Source organism: Ischnura elegans, chromosome 10 (assembly GCF_921293095.1).
Source record: "Ischnura elegans chromosome 10, ioIscEleg1.1, whole genome shotgun sequence".
Classification (NCBI taxonomy): domain Eukaryota; kingdom Metazoa; phylum Arthropoda; class Insecta; order Odonata; family Coenagrionidae; genus Ischnura; species Ischnura elegans.
The window spans coordinates 19,915,816-19,937,112 of record NC_060255.1 but is presented as its reverse complement, the minus strand read 5'-3'; the positions used below and the strand labels follow the sequence as shown (position 1 = coordinate 19,937,112).

General features: G+C 37.4%; 1 protein-coding gene across 1 annotated transcript in view; it reads right to left on the bottom strand.

Annotated features, from left to right (window-relative positions):
• Nucleotides 1–17,484, bottom strand: part of LOC124166581 (ribosomal protein S6 kinase alpha-5) — a 656,640-nt gene extending 639,156 nt beyond the window's left edge. Inside the window, exon 1 of the mRNA XM_046544149.1 lies at nt 16,498–17,484. Coding sequence (XP_046400105.1) covers nt 16,498–16,630 — 133 coding nt within the window. The 5' untranslated portion in view covers nt 16,631–17,484. The remainder of the gene's footprint in view (nt 1–16,497) is intronic.
• Nucleotides 17,485–21,297: the final 3,813 nt, after the last annotated feature.

Genomic DNA, 21,297 nt, shown 5'->3' with positions numbered 1-21,297 from the left:
ATATCCTACTCTAAATTTAATACCATAACGTTGATGTTTAATTCGACACTATCATAGACAATATGACTTTTAATATTCAACTTCTTGTTCTCACCAAGAAATATTATATGTACGTAGTTTTACAGACATAAATTCATATAGTCAACAGGCGTCTTCATTTCAGGAAATCACTGCTACTGAAATTTCAATTCTTTCCAATTCATTAATAGGCAAGTACTAGTGAATTCCTTCCCGCCAGATCACATAAAATGTACACGACCAAATTGATAATCCAAGATTGCAAAAGAGTGCTGCTTGGATGATGCGGAAGACTGCAAGCAAGGGGGGGGGGAAACATAAACTTCAGCATTGGGTCGGCCATGTGGAGAGAAAAGTTGAGAGTCGACGCATTCAACAGATGTTTGACAGAGGCGAGCATGTAGCGAGACGCAGGGATGAACGGAAAAGGAATGTCAAAGGTCAACTCGGTCCAATACACTCAGATAAGAAGAATTACCCCGAGAGACTTTAAAGGTCCCAAATCTTCGAATAAAAAAATTACTCAACACAGCAGATTTGTTTTTGTAAAAGCTTTGATAAATTTTAATATCAATTTATATCTCTTATCTATCTAATTTTCTATCTAATAACAATTTATTTGATAACAATTTAAATAAAATTTATCTATCTAATAACAATTTATATCTCTACCGTACCTATTTTGTGTATGACGAAGCTCAAATATCTCTTAATATAATCAAATTCCTCAAAATTTTTGAGTGCCGTTGAGTGCCTTTAAAATTGTTCATGCTTCACTTGAGTTCCGAAATCATACCAGAGTAGGCTCATATATATCACCCCAATTGTTCAAACGTTTAAGAGGTGTTTAGTCTAGTCAGTTTTTATAAGATACCGCGAAAATAAATTAGTGACCATAAAGCAAATATTCCTCAACTGTCCTTCAGCTCAAGTGGATTCTTTCTGATTTTTGTGTCCGTTTACCTCCAATGAGCTGCCCAAGTAGTTCAACAATTCTACCTGCTGCATAGTTTGTGACTACCTGCATCTATCTTAAACGTCAATCCTCGCATTGCGAGCAAGTTGCGGTTCGAGATTAAATTAGGTAAACATAAGCGTGAGCTTGCGGAGCAGTACAACTACGTTGGCAGCGCAAAAGAGGAAAATGAACACAACAGTAGGGACATCAGCAGGGCCGGCCCTAGCAGGTACGGGGCTAGGGGTGAACCTTCAGTGCGGGGCCCTTCACTTAAAATATTAAACCCTATACCCCATCTACAAACTCGAGCATTTTGAATCCCTACCACTCTCTGCAACATCATGTTCAATTGACAACATAGCAAGAGAACTTAGACGTTCCTGTGAGATGCTACTTCTCAGATAAGTCTTGATGAGCTTCAAGCGTGAATTGCACAATAAAAATTATTGCATTATTATTCCTTTTTCATAATATTATTTTTTGTCTAGCACGGACTTAACAATATAGTAATAGTTGAAATTGCGTTTTCAAAACTATCGTATATTTTAATTTTTATTTTCACGAACGCGGGGCCCTGGACATCAGGAAGAGAAAATCGTCATCAAAGGAGGCATGCTAACTCATAAAAAGACCTGATGATAGTTGATCAAGTTCAATGAAAATTTAAACTGAAGAGTCAGATCTGGAGTGTAACTCGTTACGGTACAGTATGGTGCGGTATCGTGGACGCTAAAGAAATATATAAGACTGGAGGCGTTCAAGATATACGTGAGGAGGAGAATGGAGAGGGAAAAGAGGACTGATACAAAAAAGAATAACGAAAAACTAGACATGGTTGGCCTTTTGATTCCACCATCAGGATTAATCCATCACATATCATGTTAAATTTACTGCAAGGGTTTCTATTGCGTAAATGCTTTGCTTTGCTGCGGCAGCCAAAATGAGTTTATCAGCTTCTGCCTAAAATATACCTTAAAACTTATTATTTGATATTAATTTATATTTATTTTTTTAAATTATTTGCCCACGAGCTGACTTCACTGTTATATACACCCCACAGCAGGACATTGGCAAGCTATTTTTTCTTTGACAATAATGGCATATTAATACATCCAATTGTAAAACGAAAGGAATTTGTGATCCAGTTGACAAAATATCCATCATAAGCATCTAGTATCGCCAATTACACCATCAGATATTTTACGGAGAATATCAATTTGCGAGTATTGTTGGGGTAGTCGTATTAAAGCAATAAAATTAAAAGCACTTCTAGGTTATTTTAGAACATAAAATTGATTTCCATAGAGTAAAGCTATTGGAAAATCTTTCGGCATAACTTTAAAGTAAAACACCTTTAGCTTAGATACGATTTTGGGGTTAAAGTCACAAAGGAACTAAGAGTTATCGAAGTTGAAATAAAATTTTACATGTTAACACTAGAACTACCGATGGAGTCATTTTGACTCCTCGCGATTTTTATTTCTCTCCCCTGACTACAATTTTCCGAATTCCGGCCTGCAATTCCGTGACTTTTATTCATTTTTGACACAAAATAAGGCTTTGCAATCGAAATAGTTCTAGAAAGTAAATTAGTATACATTTTTCAAAATTTACCTTGAACTACCGAAGGGAGTCATTTTGACTCCCTAATGTATTTTGCTAGTCTTTTCGCCAAATAGTAATATTTGTCCAAGAGTTTGTTTCTTCTTTATGTAAATAATTAATTCAAATCTATCGATGGCTTAAATATATAATTATTTCGCTTTTAGGCCAATATTTGCGAGACTTTGAAGGCATTTCTAATTTTATGGGTCCTTGTTTGGAACTACAAACCATATGAATGTCCTCATATAATTTTATCTTGCGATAAAGTGGTGAATATGCCATTCATATCGAGTATTTTCGAATTCATGGGTTTAGAAGCCTTCGTGTCTGCCCATCCTCCCTTACCCCTCCCTTCTCCCCACCTGTAAGACTCGCATAGCACAGTACTGTATACACCGTATTGTGCTGCAGTGCTTTATATTTCAGCTTTGACTACGTGGAAGTTGATTTTCAAACCTGAAAAAGTACCTTTGTATCCTTCCATTGATATAATGATGAACTAGGAAAATAAATCAGTAGAATGAAGTAAAGATATTGTCCTAGCATTGTCGGCTCTGTCAGCGCTGGCTGTCGCGCGTCGTACAGGAAAACTGTGCGCTGTCCTTTGCATTAGAGAATCCAGTGAACTCTCGAGTGGACTGCAGAACTCTTGTGAAGTAAGGCTTCAATTTTTTCTGACTGGAAGTATGACCAGAAGAAGTAGGCTAAAGCGTGAAGAAGTCCTTTCTATGTTGCATTCTATACCGGAAGGTGAATCGGAATGAGAAAAGGGAAACCATTTCGACTCTGACGAAGTCGAAGATTTTATCCCTCAAAACGTTTCTAGCTAGTCTGAAGATTCAGACAGAACACGCGCGAAGGATATGCAATAATTTACATTTACTTTCCCTTTCATAAGGAGATACAAAACAAAAATATTATCTACGATTATTTATTGATTCGTTTATACTGACTCACATAAAGCGACGTAAAATTGTGGAAGCACGCAGGTAAAATTATGAAGATTTTACTCTTTCCAATGGGGAGCTAGATGTATGTACAGCCATATTTTATGCCCGCGGAATATCAGGTACAAATGATCTCTCTATTGCAAGTATTTGGTCAAATAACTGGGGAATACCATTTTCTGAAATGAACGACTGGGAACCGGTTTGTAAAAATTTTGCTTTTTCTAAGATTTGATGAAAAATCAAATCGATTCCAGCAGCTCAAAGCTGTCAAGTTTGCCGTCTTTTCAATAGTGTAGGATAGATTCACAGATAATTACATTGATTGTTACAAACCTGATCCGTGCATCACGGTTGTTAAACAACCCCGGTAAAATCAGGTGTGTTTCACTCAGTACATTCCTTCTAAGCCGGACAAATATGGCCATGAATATTGGCTAGCTGTTGACAAGGATAGCAAATATCTTGTAAATGCCTTCTCTTATGATGGAGAAGATAGTTCACTTCATGCAGATTGCCGTTTAGTAGTACTGAAAATAATGCAACCGTTTCTCAAAAAGGGCGAAATATTACTGTAGATAATTACTTTACCTTAGTCAAACTCGCTGAACAGCAAAAAAGCTATGGTGCTAGCATTGTGGGAAAGGTAAATAAAAAGAAGAGAAGTACCAAAAGAAATGAAATCACAAATATACCACAAAAACATATACTCAGCGATGGCCTATCCACTCGCTGGAAAATACTTCCGACTAAGTAGGTATTCATGGATAGTGTACAAGGAGACTAGGAACCTAAAACATTTCGCGCAAGACGCTTTTGAAAAAGCTCGATACAGTGTTGGCTGATACTCATATTAGATCTCGACAAAAGCGTGGCGTGTCCAATGCTGCATACTCTTCTAACGGGATTCTGCAAAAAAAATATTTCCAGGAAAAACCAAAGTGCAAAAAGAATCGATCTTGTGGGAATTGAATAACCTGCCAAAAATATTTGTGTGGGCAATTAAAATAAACGACAATGCTTGAACTGTAAAGCATCTTAGCCAAATGCGTGGCTTATCAAATGCAATTTTTTGCTGCATTTAATTATCTTTCCAACTTCCATGTAGCCTAGGTAATATTTTTGACCATTCAAACATGATGATAATATGTGTTGAAATGTCTATGTTTGCTGTTTTATCCAATTCCTCTGTGAAAATCCTATTAAAACAACATAACATGTAGGAAAAAAGAATTTCAAAGAAATACTGTCGAATTTCGCATTTAAAAAAATATATTTTTTTGTTAAAATCACGTCTGAAATATTTCAATAATAAACAAAAACGATAAACTAAAGCAATGTATGAATGAAAACAGAGATAAACTGGAAAAATTAACAATTATAAGGTAGGAGTCAAAATGACTCCATTTGGTAGTTCTAGGAGGGGTGTCAAGTCTGGTATTCCTAGTGTTAAATACCACTCTGGAAAAATATAATGTTTCCCTGTGCACTGCCACATATTCCATTGTTAGATATTTCGAACTTTTCATATGCAAGACATTTATACGAAAAAGGTACTAAAGTCAGACCCGTATACAACACGATCCGCATGAACGAATGCGGGTGAAAAATAAATTATTTTAATAAAACTCCAAGTAGTTTTGACTCCGAATTCGATTCGTCCCATAGTTATACTTTAGTCTCGACCCGAAGGAGTTTTGACTACGATTGTGTTTCGACCCTTAGTTTAGTTTAAATCCATTACGTTTCGTTACTACATTTCGCTCCCGGTAACGGAGCTATTGAAATTTTACTGGTTTTGACTTTCGTTTCTCTTCCCTGCTTCTTACACCCTAACATCCACTCCTTCCCAAATGTCCCGCGATTATCCTCATTTGACGAGCCACTTCACGCAGGAGAGACATAAAAAGACATAAACGATGATGAAGAGAGTAAAATTTAATGGCATTGACACGGTCTGCGGTATTAATTTCTCGACATGAAAATGGAATTTAATACCCCTTCCCTTTAATGTTGACTTCACCTTCTTTGAGCTTACAGAAAATGATTGCGAACTAAAGAGTAACAGCTTAAAGTTCGGAATTCTCTGTTTCCAAGTTAAACATTAGGTTTTCAATCACTACTGACAGACAGATTCATACTAATGTTTGGCGTGAACGAGACAAGATTCGACAAAAAGTCATGGAATAAATCCTATTGAGAAATTGTCGAGACACAAAATTTTCTATCTATTACAGTGTTGTCAACTGCCTCTATGCCTCTACTTAATGGAGGAATTTTGGTGGTCAAAAATCGATTTTTTTAAATGTCATTAAACGGATCTAGACCACGTAGTACTTCGATAAACCAATTTCCAAATGGATCAGAGCACTTTTAATTTTGGCTAAACCGTGCTATTTCACTATTTCGTAAATTATTATCTAAAAAATGAAGACAGATGTGGTGTTGCGTCATAGGGTTCAACAAAAATTGTAATAACGACATTTACGCAAGACGCTTATCGCTGCGTTCACAACTTTCATATCTCATAGTTAATGCACTACTTTCAATGTCTAAATCATAAACTGCAGCTTACCCATGCATAATTTAATATTAAACATGAAAAAAAACAGCTTCTTTCGATTCCTTTCAAATATTAACGGTACCCAATTTCAAATTACGATATTTTAACTTCAGCTATAAAAAAATAAGTATCGCGAGCCTCTAACGTTAGAAATTATATAAAAACGTACAGCACTTTCATGTCGTGACTGACTTTCCAAGAATGCACATAAGTTTCGAGTTACATGCACTAAGGTTTATAGCGAAAATAATTAATTTTTGAAGATGGAAGCCTTAATTTTGATAACGTTACAAAGCCGGTGTTCAGGGCTTAAGATAATGAGCCCCTTTGATTTGTTGTATCTATCATGTTTATCATCAATTGATTCCCTAAAGCACAAATACTATACAAAATTAATTGAAGCAATAATTATTTCAATCAATTCGGCCCATAACTGATCAAACAGATGCAGAAGGTGTGTGTGATTGATATGAATAACTTTGATTGAGCATTGATTCAATTCTATTTATATCCATTATTAACTCCAACATTCTACCTTTCCCAACGACCTGAAACCATATAAGTTATGGGGAACTTGTATCTTATTTGATCAAATCTCTAAGGAGCAAGGATTATTGGCAGATTGAATACCTATCTTCTCTTAATCACCTTGGCGTCTGAGCCCCCACCTTTGGGAATTCTGAGGAGAAGAGAATTTTAATCCAAGATCTTCCAGCATCCAATCAGAGTGAGCTCCGATGACTAATAATAAGAGTCAAGGGAATTCGCTGATCAATGTTAAACTTCCCCTCAATAAGGAACTATATTTCCACAGAAGTGTACATTTGTATGAGCTATTTCGCAGGAAAAGGGCATTGTAAACTTAAAAAATATTATAATAAACTTAAATTATATTAAAAATAAGTAGAGGAACATAAAATCTTCACAATAAAATGAGCTTGCCACGGACCTGGCCTACAGGAATGGATGCAGCTCGTTGTTTATATTGGCTTAATATAGTTACTGCTCGATTATTGTGAACACAATTATAGCAGTAAACACACAGCCTCATGTTTAATTAAAACTAAATGAGAAAAATAAACCGATGAAAATGTCAGTAAATATATATTTAGGTGATTAAAATGGAATATTTACTTATACGTCCCGAAGAAATCATGGATAAAACTTAAATACACGTCCAACTATATCCGTTAATAACCCAAAAAGTCTTCCATAGACTAAATACCAACACCGCCTCGCTTCTAAGACATTTCATTAGGCATTATTGGGATTTCATATATTTTGGTCACAATATAATATTATATTTTTAACATGATTTTACTCAAATGAAAATTCGTCTTAAACAAAATCAAGGAAATAATAAATTGAAACAAAAAACATTATTTCTTGCAACATAAACACAAACCTCTCGTTTGGAAAGAATGCAAAAATATAAATGAGAAAATATTTCTCTAGCCTCTAAATGATAGAAATGAAGTTTATATTGACGTGCCATAACTTTGGTTACATAAATATAAAGGGAATTCGAGCAGGGTATTGTGTAGAAATGGATTTACATCCTGCCGCAGAGAAAGTATCGAAATATCACGGTGGCTAAATGCGATTCCATTCAAGCGGAAATCTATCCCTCCGAATAAACAGATTCCAGTCATAAAATCGCCGGTTGACTATTAAAAACGAAATGAATAACCTTCCTAGAATCGCCATCATCGTATCCGCCTCAGAGTTATTGATTATTTTCTACACAATTATTGTAGTAAACACACAGCATCATCTTTATTTAAATACTAAATGAGAAAATAAAATTATGCATCAGTACTGAATAAAATATCAGTATACATCTATTTAGTCAGAAGATTTACATTTAGTTAGCCAGAAGCGATTTTCAGCCTGCGGGACCAAAATCGGTAGGGGATTAAGAAAAAACTCGAGGGGGGTGGCGCAAAAGATATCTTGAGTTACCCTTACTTTTATCCTAATAAAAAATAATCAAGTCACATGCAGATATTTGGAAAATTTAAGCTGAATTTATTACACACATTTTCAAGACAATGCAATCTTATGCTATAAAAAAGTTATAATTGTGGTTCTGCAATGTTTGGCAATACGGGCTGGCACGCAAGGGGGCGGGGGGTGCGCCCCATCCCCCCCCCCATCTGTATCCACCACTGACCGAAATTGAAATGGCAAAATCCAAAACCATATGATGGGTTTATTGGGTGAGTACAACGATAGAGTTTGTCTTAACGTTGCATAGATACATTGAAAAATGGGGTTAACATCTACATAAAACCCCGCACAGCTCCTAAATAGCAGGGATGGCAAGTGAAACGAAACGAAAATACGAGGCCTTGGTTTAGTTTCGTTTCCGCACAAAATTAAAATCACCGAAGTGTTTAGTTTCGACCCGGGACGAAACTTTACTCTTGGGAAAGAAACTAAATTAATCGAAACTTCGCTGCTATTAGTTGAGTTTCGATCGCAGAAGTTGAGTGGAGCGGGATAAGAGAGAATAGTTTCGACCCATTACGTTTGACATGCGTGTAGAGAGGTTAAAAAATTGAGCTTATTAATCGAATGGCCAGTTTGCGTTCACCCTTCCCCTGATAGTGGTAAAAATATGTGTGCCCCATGTTTTTAATGATGGTAGGCCGAACCTCTACTTCATTCAACCATTCTTCGTACTCGGTGTGTTGGTCGAAACTAAACTGTTTGAAGGTGAAGCACGTGGTCCCTCCAGTGCGAAACATTATCTGCCTTTCGTCTCGTCACAGAGTTTATGTTTAGTTTGGACTCAAAGTAGTTATGACTCCGATTTCGTTTCGACCCTGAGTTAAGCTTCCCGGGTTTAAATTCATTTCGTTTCGCTTCTACATTTCTTCCGCGAACGAAACTATAGACATTTTACTAGTTCTGAATTTTTTTAAGTTTCTATTGCCACCCCTACTAAATAGGCGTGTGGAGGTGGAAATAATTCGCTATAATAATAATAATGCCAAAAATATATATTTCCTCAGAATTAGTCATTAATATGTAAAAAGAAAATGCTCTTACGAAATACCGCCTGTCATTTGTTGAAGTCCATTATTGCTCGGGGGAAAAACGAATTCCCATACCTAACCGACTGGAAAAATATCTCTTAATTAATCGTTTCTGTCGGATCTGGAAATATAGTGGGTTACTAATACAATATTCTCCGTGTCACTATGAAATATATCCATTCTCACCAGCTCAAGCAATCTAAGCCCTAGCGCGCAACCTCCGGCTCTCTAGCGGCTCCCAGTCGAATTCGCTTAACATATGTGTGACGTTTCCTGCACGCCCGTAGCAGTTTTTGACGAATCACGCTGCTTTCTGCAGCTATGCATTTGGGTATTTATGGGACGCTCACTGACCATCCATTGGCGAGTAAAGTTTAAAATATTTTGATTTATTTCCATAGGCGCCGACTCCATGGGGCCTGAGGGGGCTCGAGCCCCCTCAATAATTCGCTTGGGGGGGCGGAGCCCCCCCAATAATTCAAGAAATTAATTAAGTTACATTATGCAGTGGCGCCGACTCCATGGGGCCTGAAGGGTCCCGAGCCCCCTCAAAAATTCGTTATGGGTGTGAGGAAACAATATGTCAGGCTTGTCGATTTTCCCCGGAGTGTTCAGATATCGAGATTCGAGTTATCAGTGTTCTAATGTTGATCATATGACTCTTCTAAAATGCTTAAAAAACTTAAAACTCAGTACTTATAAAATTTCCCAGGGCAAGATCCCCGGTTAGGGCCCCCCTAATATTTTTTGTAAGTCGGCGCGCCTGTTTATTTCATTTTATTTTGATTGCTTTAAAAATTCTGCAAGAGAATGCGAATGCAAACATCGCCTCGTTTCTTAAGAATTATCGATTTTTTATAGATGGAATTTTGCAGATTTGATGAATTGTCGGAGAAAAATTAATCTTAAACAAAATCATTTAAAGAGTAACGTGAAACACAAATTTATCTGCGGAAATCCACAGAGAAAAACATCATTCGCCATGACCGGGATTCGAACCCGGATCCCCCGATGTCTGGTTGAGAACTTTAACGAGGGAGAATGACGCCTCGGAAGCTTTACTGGCTAAAGCGGTCGTCTGGAAATCGGGGGATCCTAGTTCGAATACCGGTCAAGGCGAATGATTTTTTCTTCTCTGTGGATTTTTCGCAAAATTTGTGCGTTGCGGGTGACTCCGAAAATGTATCACCGTGGCTAGTCCCGGTATACATAAATTATAAATTTATATTACCTGATATATAAATACTGATTCGGTATTTTGGATAAAAAATACAAAAAATCAATGTGAAAAATCTCCACGCACACCAATGGTTTCCAATGGTGTAAAAGTAAATATAAATGGTGCAAAATCCATTAATATGCTCATTGCAGCAATATTTCAAAGCAAGTAGTGACCACACCCATGTAAACAACACTCCTTTGAGTAACACTGCCTTTACTCCTGTCGGCCAGCTCTATGACAAGCTCATTTTATTGTGAAAATTTTATGTTCCTCTGATTTTTTATATATTTTTAAAAGTATAATATATACTTTCCTTGCGAACTAGCTCGTGAAACTTAATACACCTTTGGGAATCATCGAGGGTGAAAATTCGGCCTTAAATAGCGAATTCAGTCTTACATTAACAGACTTCATGAACTCATTGATGATAGAATTTTCAACGTCACGCGGTTTTTTTTTAATTCTTAAACCACCGAATACAGCTCGTATTGGCCATTTTACATCGGGGTGTTTAACAAATTTAAAAATTACACGTGCACGAACAACCATGCCCTGGACAGGGAAAACCTACCCAGGCGGAACTCAAACCCGCGTCCTCTTGTTTAGCAGGCAAGGACTTTACCCTTACGATTTGATGGGTACACAGAGTTAAACGAAGAGGGCGCTCGCTAAGAAATTTTTGAATCGTCGTTTCTGACTTCGGATTTTGGTTGCTGAGCAACCAGCCTAAGCGCTCTTGTTGATGTTTAGTTTGAGGAATTCCCGCAATCGCCATATCTCGTTCGCCACGAACACCATTTTACACACCTATCGCGCCATCAAGACAGCGGAGGAAAGCGATAAAAGGAGTGTAAGACAGGCTGTTGGAAGAGAGAAAGAGAAGGAGCGAGGAAGGGGAGGAGGTGGGAGAGGAACTTGCATCCTTTTGCCTTCTATTTTGAAAGCGTTTGTTATTGTGTTCTCGCTGCGGGCGTCTGGAAAGAAAGAAAAAAATAACGTATTCGCGGACCGCGTCCAAAACATTTGACAGCCGTCTCCTCTGGCTGGACGAGGTGAGATGGATATCCGATTGGTTTTTCCTGCGGGGCTCGGAGAAAGGAAATAGTGCGCTAAAAGAAAACAAGAGCAGAAAATTAGCCCGAGCTATCTTTCGCACGCATTATGAAGCTTTAATTGCATGGCGGCTCGTGCACATACATATAATTGCTATGCGTGTGAATAAACTTGGGTCTTCGGCAATGAGAACAGTGGATATTTTCATCCTGTATAGCATTGCATTCCTAAGATAGATAATATTACAATATAAAAATAAGTTTTTATAAGAAAAACAATGTTTTTCTCGCGACAAATTTTCGATAACTTTCGTGTAAATTTGTTGCTATGATTTACTATCAACCTCCTTTCTTTAAATAACTGCAGCACTGCCATCGGATTTTGGTTGCCTTTTCTTGAACTAACCTTCATATTTAATTTTACATTCTGAATAAAAATCGAGATATAGTTCCAATCATAATATGAGTTTTGAAATAGTGCATTCTCATCTGGTTCAGAGTTACCCTGAATATTTAAGCTTGATAGATAATCGGAAAGAGGGTTAAAATTTAGTTGAAAGTTTTGACCCGGAGAAGATGACAAACGACAAAGCGAGTTTATAAAACCGTTCTGATAAACAACAGCCCCACATCGCTTCCTACCCCAAACAATGCGAGAAAATGTGGAATCTCAGAGAAGTATTTGAACATGACTTATAAATCTTAATCACACTCGTTAATTACAAAATTCGCTAGTTTCTTCGCCAAAACATCTTTTCTGTTCAAGGCTGTAGAGTCTGGGCAAAAACTTAAGAGCCTAATTTAGGGGTTTTAAGGCAGCTTTCGAGTTAATATGTCCGTAGGTTAAAGTTTGAAAAAGGGCATTCTCTCTAAAACAACACATACTTCTCTTCAGTAATTATTCCGTAAAGATTCTATGCTATATGATTCCTCCTTCTGGAGGGTGACAGACTTATTAAAAAATATTAAAGAGCATATCTAAGAGACTTCAGAGTTAGAATTTCACAATGATCAAGAGTTTTTATCGGAAAGGAAAGGCGTAACAACATTTATTATTAAATCAATTACTTTTAAAATCGTTGCAAGGCTGGTCATTACCACCATTTTACCACGAAACTAGACATTTTCCTCTTGTTAGAACTTGAGAGTTGAATTATTATGCTCACAAGCAAAGATACCAACGTCCATTGAAGACGCAATGGCAGCTACTTCAAAGCCGGAAATGAAATGAGACATGGTAAGCACTTCATTCAAACCCCTTCTCTCACCTTCAGAAAATAAAAATCTCTCACGGCGACAAATCTTTTTGAAATTATTTTATGAGCAAATTACTTGATTGAAATAATTTAATTGATATTGCTAAACCACAGGCACCACCGCATGCCTAAGTTGCTTTGATGTACAACCCAAAAATGTTTGTTATATGCCATTCTATCCACTAAATGAGTTTATAATTAACGTCTAGCTAGGAGAAAATTACTGAAGGCAGTAGTTTGAGTAAGTTAAAGCATATGCTATGCGAAAGCCATTTCATTACGATAGGAGATAACGGCAAATTAATATAAATATAATACTGTTTTTTAATTACGACGAACATTAAAACACAAGAGCCATCAATCAATCCAAATTTCTTGTCTGGATTTTTTCTCCTGAACGTCATCCTTTCTTTTCACGAGCATTCCTTTCACCCACACATATCATTAGATATAAGCAAAAATAATGTTCTTTCCTAGCTACCCCTTGAAATAAAATCATTCCTTGCTGAATTCAGATGATACTACAGTAGATTAACCCTTTCTAACCCAGAGCTACTTCAGGGAGAAATCAAATTTCAAGATTTTTCATTTTGAAAACTTGAAAATTTTCCATCAAATCATGTGTATCGTGGTAGCTCAATATTTCGTCATTAAAATTTACACCACAAAATAATGTGCAACTTTGATATTCCCCAAATAGGGCTGAAAATTTATACATTTTTAATGTTGCTTAGAGGCAACATTGGGTTAATAAGGGTCAAATACTAGCACGAGGAATTTAGATCGTCATATAGGGTTACAGTGCATCCCAGAGTTGAAGTTTCAGAATTTGAAGGTCAATATCCCAATTATTGACAAGGTAAATATTCCGTTGTAGATAAACTATAAATTCACAATAAAGTGCGAATATATATCACATTCATTTTAAATACAGAAGTTATGTTTCTGAGCATTCCCCTAATTAGCACCATTTAACCTTTTTGGCACTACGGAACCTTCATAACAATCGCGATATGGATTAAATATGGCGGTTGCAGTAGGAAAAACACCGATGGAAAGGTAGTGTTTCATTGGGGAATGCTCATGAAGTTCAAGTAGATTCGACTAACATAAATATTATACATACAAAAACATAAATACATACTTCTATCAGTAACAACACATAACCTTGAACAGAGTAGGGCTTTCACGGGTTCCCAACCGAGTGAGAATGTTTATTTTCTCCTATGTTTCGAGGTCTGGCATGTTCCTCGTCATCAGGGAATGATGCTGGTGCCATGAGAGTGGCCTGTATTTTTCTCTGTATCGTAGCTGTGGCCTCTTGAAAACCAAGTCGGCCTTCGCCGAGCATCAGATGACATGTAAAAAGAAAGATATCCATTTTGATGAGGCGTAAATACTACGCCGAACATTTAATAATTTGGGCAGAAATCAAAAGGGGCAAGTGAAATCAAATCGTCAAACCGGCACTCCAAAAGATACACCGGGAACGCGATGAGTCCCTAACTCACAAAATGAACATTATTACCCTTCTGGAAACCCGAAAAAATCTTATTAAGTACAAGAATATTTGATGTCACTGCTAGATGCTTAATATTAATGCAGAATCATTACAACTTACGTGATTTACCTATGCTGATAGAATCCCTTTCAACTTCATGAGCACTTCCCAATCGATAAAACAACGAAAGGATACAACAATGAATACGGCAACGGATACAGCAATGGATATAACAATAGATACAACAACGATACAACAATGGAATAACGGTTACAACGATGGATACAACGGATACAACAATGGATAATATAAATACACAACACTGGGGCCAGTGATGAAAACTATTGAATCATTGGAGGATGAAAATCTTCGCTAACCAATGGGAAGAGACCACAACTGCGGCACAATTATAAACACAGACCATGGTTATAGCACCAGCATCATTCCCTGGGGAATAGGAACGTGTCGGAACTTTCTCACACGGCTGTCAACCCGAGAAAACCTAATTCAGTGTATTCGCCGGTAGAGCACCAGATCTGTCTTCACATAACCTCGTACTTCAATGCCGTTATCATGAAATAAGATTACGGCAGTCTAGGTATGGGCCGCACGATGAACTCATGGCATTGTGCAAGAGAAACAGACGAGGTTTATAGGCGTAGATCTATACACAGACCTTGAGCCTTCCTCTTAATAGAAAGATCGTGGGCGAGTGGTGACAAACGAACCTTCTCCGTCCACGTGGTAACGCAGACAAAGGGTTGAAAACTTTGAAGAGTCCTATCGTTCCAAAATATTTACGTAACCTTGACGACAATCAACATATATCAAAACAAATCTTAAATTCGAAATACGTGGAGTTATAGGTCTTTTCTTAGCACTTATTATTTGGCCAACGCTTAGAAAATGAATATTTTCTTCCTTGGCACTTAAACAAATGCGTAAAATTTAACTAATTATTTATTTATGAATTAAAAAATATATTGAGAAAAGAGAAATATCTAATGACGAATTGATTAAGTTCCGTAAGTAATTAGGCTAATTTTTCGCAACTTGTATTTACCCAAAGGAAAGGAATAGAAAACTCTCTCCGCCCATGCCATTTCTTACCACCGAGTATATACACTATAAATAATTTTCAAGAGTACGCATCTGTTCCCCTATTTCGGCTTTATTTACTCATGTATAAATTTTCAAAAACATCTGCTGAAATATGCTTTAAATATTTTTGGTAGAGTAGATCATTTTCAATACTTACCTTAACATCAAATATGAACATCCACTGAATTAAAGAGTCTGTGCTCGAGATACAGATATAGTCAAATTATGTCAAAGGTCTAACCTGTTTATCCTGGAAATGCCGAGATTAGAGCTTAAGTTTGAAACACGTAATACGCCACGGAAAAAGACGTAATACGCCGAAACGCGAGGGAATGACGTGTCCTCCAAAGATAAAAACGGATTCACGATCACAAATTGCTACTTGTACTACCCGACATGACTTAAAATAAAGAATTATTGTCCTGACAATCACGATACCACTTTTAACGGAAGAAGAAAAAGTAAATCTCATCGTTATGGCGTATTATCTTGGCCTAAGTTCATAATTACTATTTTTTACGACCAAAATCCGAGGCAAAATCCTGAAATTGATATACGAATTGTGCGGCCCAAAGTCTAGAAAAAATTTCTCTTACATGAGCGAGATAGTAGAAAGCTATATACGCACCGTTTTCCAAAAGCTTATCTTCTCACCTAAATATAAAAGTAATTGCGCGTCTGCTTTTTTCCACTTAAGATGTACAAATTGAATCCGTAGGTAAAAATGGGCAACGCTTATAATTTTCTCCTATTAAGACTCTCACTGCATGTGCTACTGATGCACTATATTTTCATCTGAGGTATTTCCGAGTATCTTGCTCTGCATTCTGACACGAGCATCTGGTATCAAAAGAGGAAATTGACAGAAATACCGTCTTAGGTGCAATTTGCTCACACGTAATTCACATCAATATTATGACATATTTTCTTCTCTGTATACACCCTGAGTTCCCATTTAAAAATGTAATGATTCTTTAAAAAATTAAGTCCTTATTTTATGGCACAGTTCTTGGAATATTTTAGTCGCACGGGATTCTTTTACCTTGTAAATTTCGCTAACTGTATCAATTACGATTATGAATTCGATTCACGCTATAATGGACCCAAACATCGATTGTTGTGACGAATGAGCGGACGGTATGAACGTAACAATTAGGTCACGCAACAATGGAATGGAATTATGATTGTTGAGGACGAGCAATCCAGGCATTTCTTGGGATTAACTGCACTCACCGTATGTGAGGACGTGTGTTATCGTCTCGTGTTGATCCGCGTTTCCCGCCAAGGCGCTTGAAGGTCCCCCCGCCTCTGGATCCGCCTCATCCTCCGGTCGCGACGCACAAGCGGCTGCGGCTTCTTCCTCCATATCTGCGGAGCCGACGACGAAATTTTTCGAAAAAATTCAACGCCTTCCTTTTCCCTCCACTCGACGCGAATCCGCGAGGAAAAAAACAGCGAGGAACAGAGGCGCTCAGCCCCGCGATCTACAGCAGATGTCCACGGTCACAGCGTAAGGGGGCGTATCCAAGGAAAAATGACCTTCCCCGCGGTTCCCAGCCGAAGACAACTCCCGTCAAAGCATCACGATGGGGTCCTCGGGGCACAAGACACAAGACCACACGGCTGTGGAGGAATATTTCTCAGCGTCAACCACGTGAAAATCCCCGAACTACCCCGCGACGTCGGCGCTAAAAAGTGCCGGCACACGCCGGGTGTCCAACCGCCGGGGCTCCGGCTAGCGACGGGCTCAGGAGCGCTTGTTGTGTAGCGCACTTGAAATGTGTTCAACTGTACCGAAAGTGAAGGTTATGAAGAGAACGGAACCTTTTTGACGAGTGTTCCGCACGCGTTGGTGAGCTGCGGGAAGAGGTTTTACGAAACGAGGTGAAAGCGTGAGGTGGTGTAATGTGTCCCACACGGAAAACCTAATTCCGTTTCAATTCATCTGAATCAACGTCGGTGTACGCACACGGACAGGCATTTCGACCCTTCCCTCCCCGCTTTCCGAGTTGACGGATTAGTAGAGACATGGGAGTGACTACGGCTGAAGCGGGAACTAATTGAGCGGACGCGCCGATCCGGGAGAGGAAAGGACGCAGTTTGTGCTGCCACCTGAGCAGCCTAACATCAAACCACGTCGACGATGCCAGAGCGGTTTCCACAGGTTGCATCGCATGCAAGGAGGGAAGGGTTGAACGGAGACAGAAGCACAACCAGAAAACTCGAAAATAAGTTGATTGGATTTTATAGCACACACCATCATCGTCAAAACTCTTCTAACCTTTCTTTTTTTGCGAAACCATTTCACAACTTGTCGATCCATCAGCAAAGAAATAATTGTGAAAGGTGTAATCGAAATAAACGGGGTAAAATTGCAAATATAACAACTCAAGCACGTGTTGCCTCTTACTTAACCAACACATATACGATGTAAGTAAACTAACATCGATTGAAAATATGTCAAATAGGATAGATTAAGCACAGGTTATTTTGCTTCACAAGGGCGGACAGGCTGAACAGAGACAGCGCTGCACTATGTCCTACTTAAGTGACAGAAAACAAGTTGTTTGTTATCTATATGGATCCTCAACTATAAAATCTGGTCCCTTGAAACTAACCAGAGGTGTACCTCAAGAATTTCTCCTTGGTCCACTGCTTTTTTTACTTTTTATTAATGACCTTCCGAATCACTTGTCACATGGTAGAACCATTCTTTATGCAGATGACACCTCCACCATTGTCACAGCCAAAAGTGCTCAACATTTGGTGGACATCACTAATTTGACCATTAAGGAAATGCATCAGTGGTGTAAAAACAACAACCTCATTATTAATGAAGATAAAACTCTCTTCATACAATTCCTCATTAAAAGCTCTAACAAGAGAGTTCTTCTCCCTCATATTAATAATATTAATCACTCCACAAATGTAACTTCAACAAAGTTCCTGGGGTTCCTAATCTCAGATGGCCTCGATTGGTATCCTCATATTCAGGCCATAATCAGTAAAATTTCTGTGGGTACTTATATGATCAGGAAATTATCTCCTATTGTGTCATTTGAAACCCTGAAAATGGTTTATTATGCCAAAGTACATGCTCATATTTCCTATGGAATATTGCTTTGGGGAAATTCAACTGCTGCCAAAAAAGCCTTTTCTGCTCAGAAAAAGGCAATTAAGACTATGCATCAAGTTCCTATCCGCACCCCTGGCAAGCCCCTCTTTGCTGCATCAAAAATCCTAACACTCCCTTCTCTCTATATCCTGACATGTGCCAACTTTATTAAAGCAAACCTTGATAAATTTCCTTCTAATGCCACCTTCCACCATCACCACACAAGATCAAGTAATAATATACACCACAAGCAGTACTCCAGCTCCCTCTGTTTAAAGGGTCCCAGGCATTCAGCCACTGCTATATTTAACAAAATCCCTGTTGAAATAAAAGATTGCACCTCAATTTATGTATTTAAGAACAAGCTGAAACTCCTTCTCTCTAAAAAGTGCTATTACAGCATTTCCGAATATATGGAAGATAATTTGTAATTATGATAATCTCCATGATGCTAGTTGTGACATCTTATTTTGTCCATACTATTGTATTGTACTTATTTATTTCATCAATTCTTATGTATTTAGAAAAATTATTTTTATTGTTTCTATGTAAATTGTAAATCTTGATGACACATCATCATTGTATTTTTATTTGATATTTGTATTAGCTTTTTTATGACGTAGCCATGCAATTGTACTTTTGCCAATCGGTGAAATAAATTATTATTATTATTATTATTATTATTATAGATAGAAAAACATATCAAAGTTCATGAACATTTAAGGTCAGATATTTACTATTATTATATTTTCACTTCAAAGAGAGCTAATTTTTGGAAAATGTAATGTTAATAATATCAATTACGTACGCTGTAATATGTGTAATTGATGATTGTGACATTAATTTACAATGATAACTTACAGGTGTGATGAAGACTTAAATGTTGGGTCCAAAAAAATTACAACTCTCTTCTTCGTTTCTTGCGGATCGTATCTTTTGTCGAAATAACTTGTAATAACTTTTACATCCAATTTCACTACCTTTGACTGATTTTTCGTAAAGAGTATCCAGGCCACATCTAAATTTCAGAACGTATACATTTCTTGATTGGGGAGCGGCGTCCAGTGACGTCTACAACTTTCCACGCCCCTTCCCATGAGAAGGTCGAGTTATATTCTTCTTCAACAACAGATTACGACGACTAGGCAACAGATCAGAGCCCAGATGAAATCATGACTTTTTAATTTTCAAATTATATAAGACTAGAGGTAATTATAAGTAAACCAGTCATAGAAACGGTGGTCGAGAAAAGAAAAATGATGGAGGCAGCGGGTGTGGTGATTAAAGGTATGCAAGCTATTAGTGGGGAAGGTATGTTTAAAACCATACTAAAGAGAATGAAAGGAATAAGGGCTGAGGAAGAGAACAGGGTTCATGGAGGGAAGGAGAGAAAATGGATCTTACATCATAATAATAATAATAATTCGACTTCATTGGGCGATATTGGGACTAGAGAGTCTCATCTTCCATCTTAACCTTATTGGGAATATGAGAGGGAAGTAATAAAATTTTAGGTTTTTTCCCGGCGAACAATTGCAGTAAAGTTTTCTCGGGTTTCACACCGGGTCAGGTCCTCCATTTCTCCTTCCAAGGGAGGTAAAAGGGAGGTGAGAGGGAAGTAAATTATGGCGGGAAGAGAGGAAAGGTTTATTATTTCATTAATACTTTCGCTTAGTTTCGATTGCCATCCCTGCTGTAAAGTTCTCTTAATTTTTTGTTATAGAAAAAAGTCATATGGATCTATGTTTGGCGAATATGGAGGATGGAAATCGTTGCAGTACATGTTTTACCCAAAAATTCACGAAGAAGAATCGCCGAGCTCATGAAAATACGTCTTACCTCAGCGGCTGACACAGACAAAATGGACAATTAATGCAGCTGATATTTTTATCATACTGAGGGGCATGCATATCAACATAAGATAAAAAATAACAATCGAACTTTTCAAACTCGCGAGAAATTTAAATATTTAGTTCCCGTCCTTTTATGAATGCACTTCGTATGAGAACCCATAAGGATTGTTTATAAAAATAAATCCTCAAGTTTTACTGATTTTTTTCTGCGTAAAGTCAACCTCATAATTGAATTTTCGATAACAGAAAACGAATTCGTACATCAACATTTTCACAAGGTAAAATATGAAAAAGTTTAAACCAGCAACCTAGTTTCACGAATAAGTTAATAGCTATTAATAGCATTAATTTTGCGATTAAATGTATTACATATTTATCATAATTCTTTTTCATATTTTACCTTGTCAAAACGTAGATTTTCTTGTACATTTATTATTATAGAAAATTCTATTTTGAGGTGTACTTTACGCTGAAAGAAATACCGGCAAAAGTTGAGGACTTATTTTTTTAACTAACGAAAGATACGTTACCTTGACTATCTTTGTTGAAAAGTAGCTATCGTTGCGGCTATCTTTGTTGAAAACAGTGTTGGAGGGTAGAATATAATTATCGTTTTTATTATTATTATAATTAGTTAACGAGAGAGAAAAAAGAAGAGAATATGTTTTTATTATTATTGAAAAGGGAAGTGAAGAGTTTGATCTAAAAAGTGTGGCTCCTTTCGAGTTGATTTAAATTTAATGGAAAAAAAATCTCAAAGAATTAAACCATGAATACACACTGAATTGTCGTAGCCTGTCTATCAGACCTATAAGATGCGTCACGTGACATATGTATTTGCCATTTCAATCTTGTTCCCATGTGTAGAGTTGCTACGCGATCTTGTTTACATTTCTTATGGGGGAGATAGTGGGAAGGGAGTGAATTCCCCTCGGCTGGAACAAAAGGGAGCGGAGAGATTACAGAGTCGTCGTCCGCGATAGTTCGTGAAAAAAATATAAATACGAACGTTCCCTCTCTCTCTCGAAAGATACGTCATCGCGAACTTGATTCGGTCCGCGAACA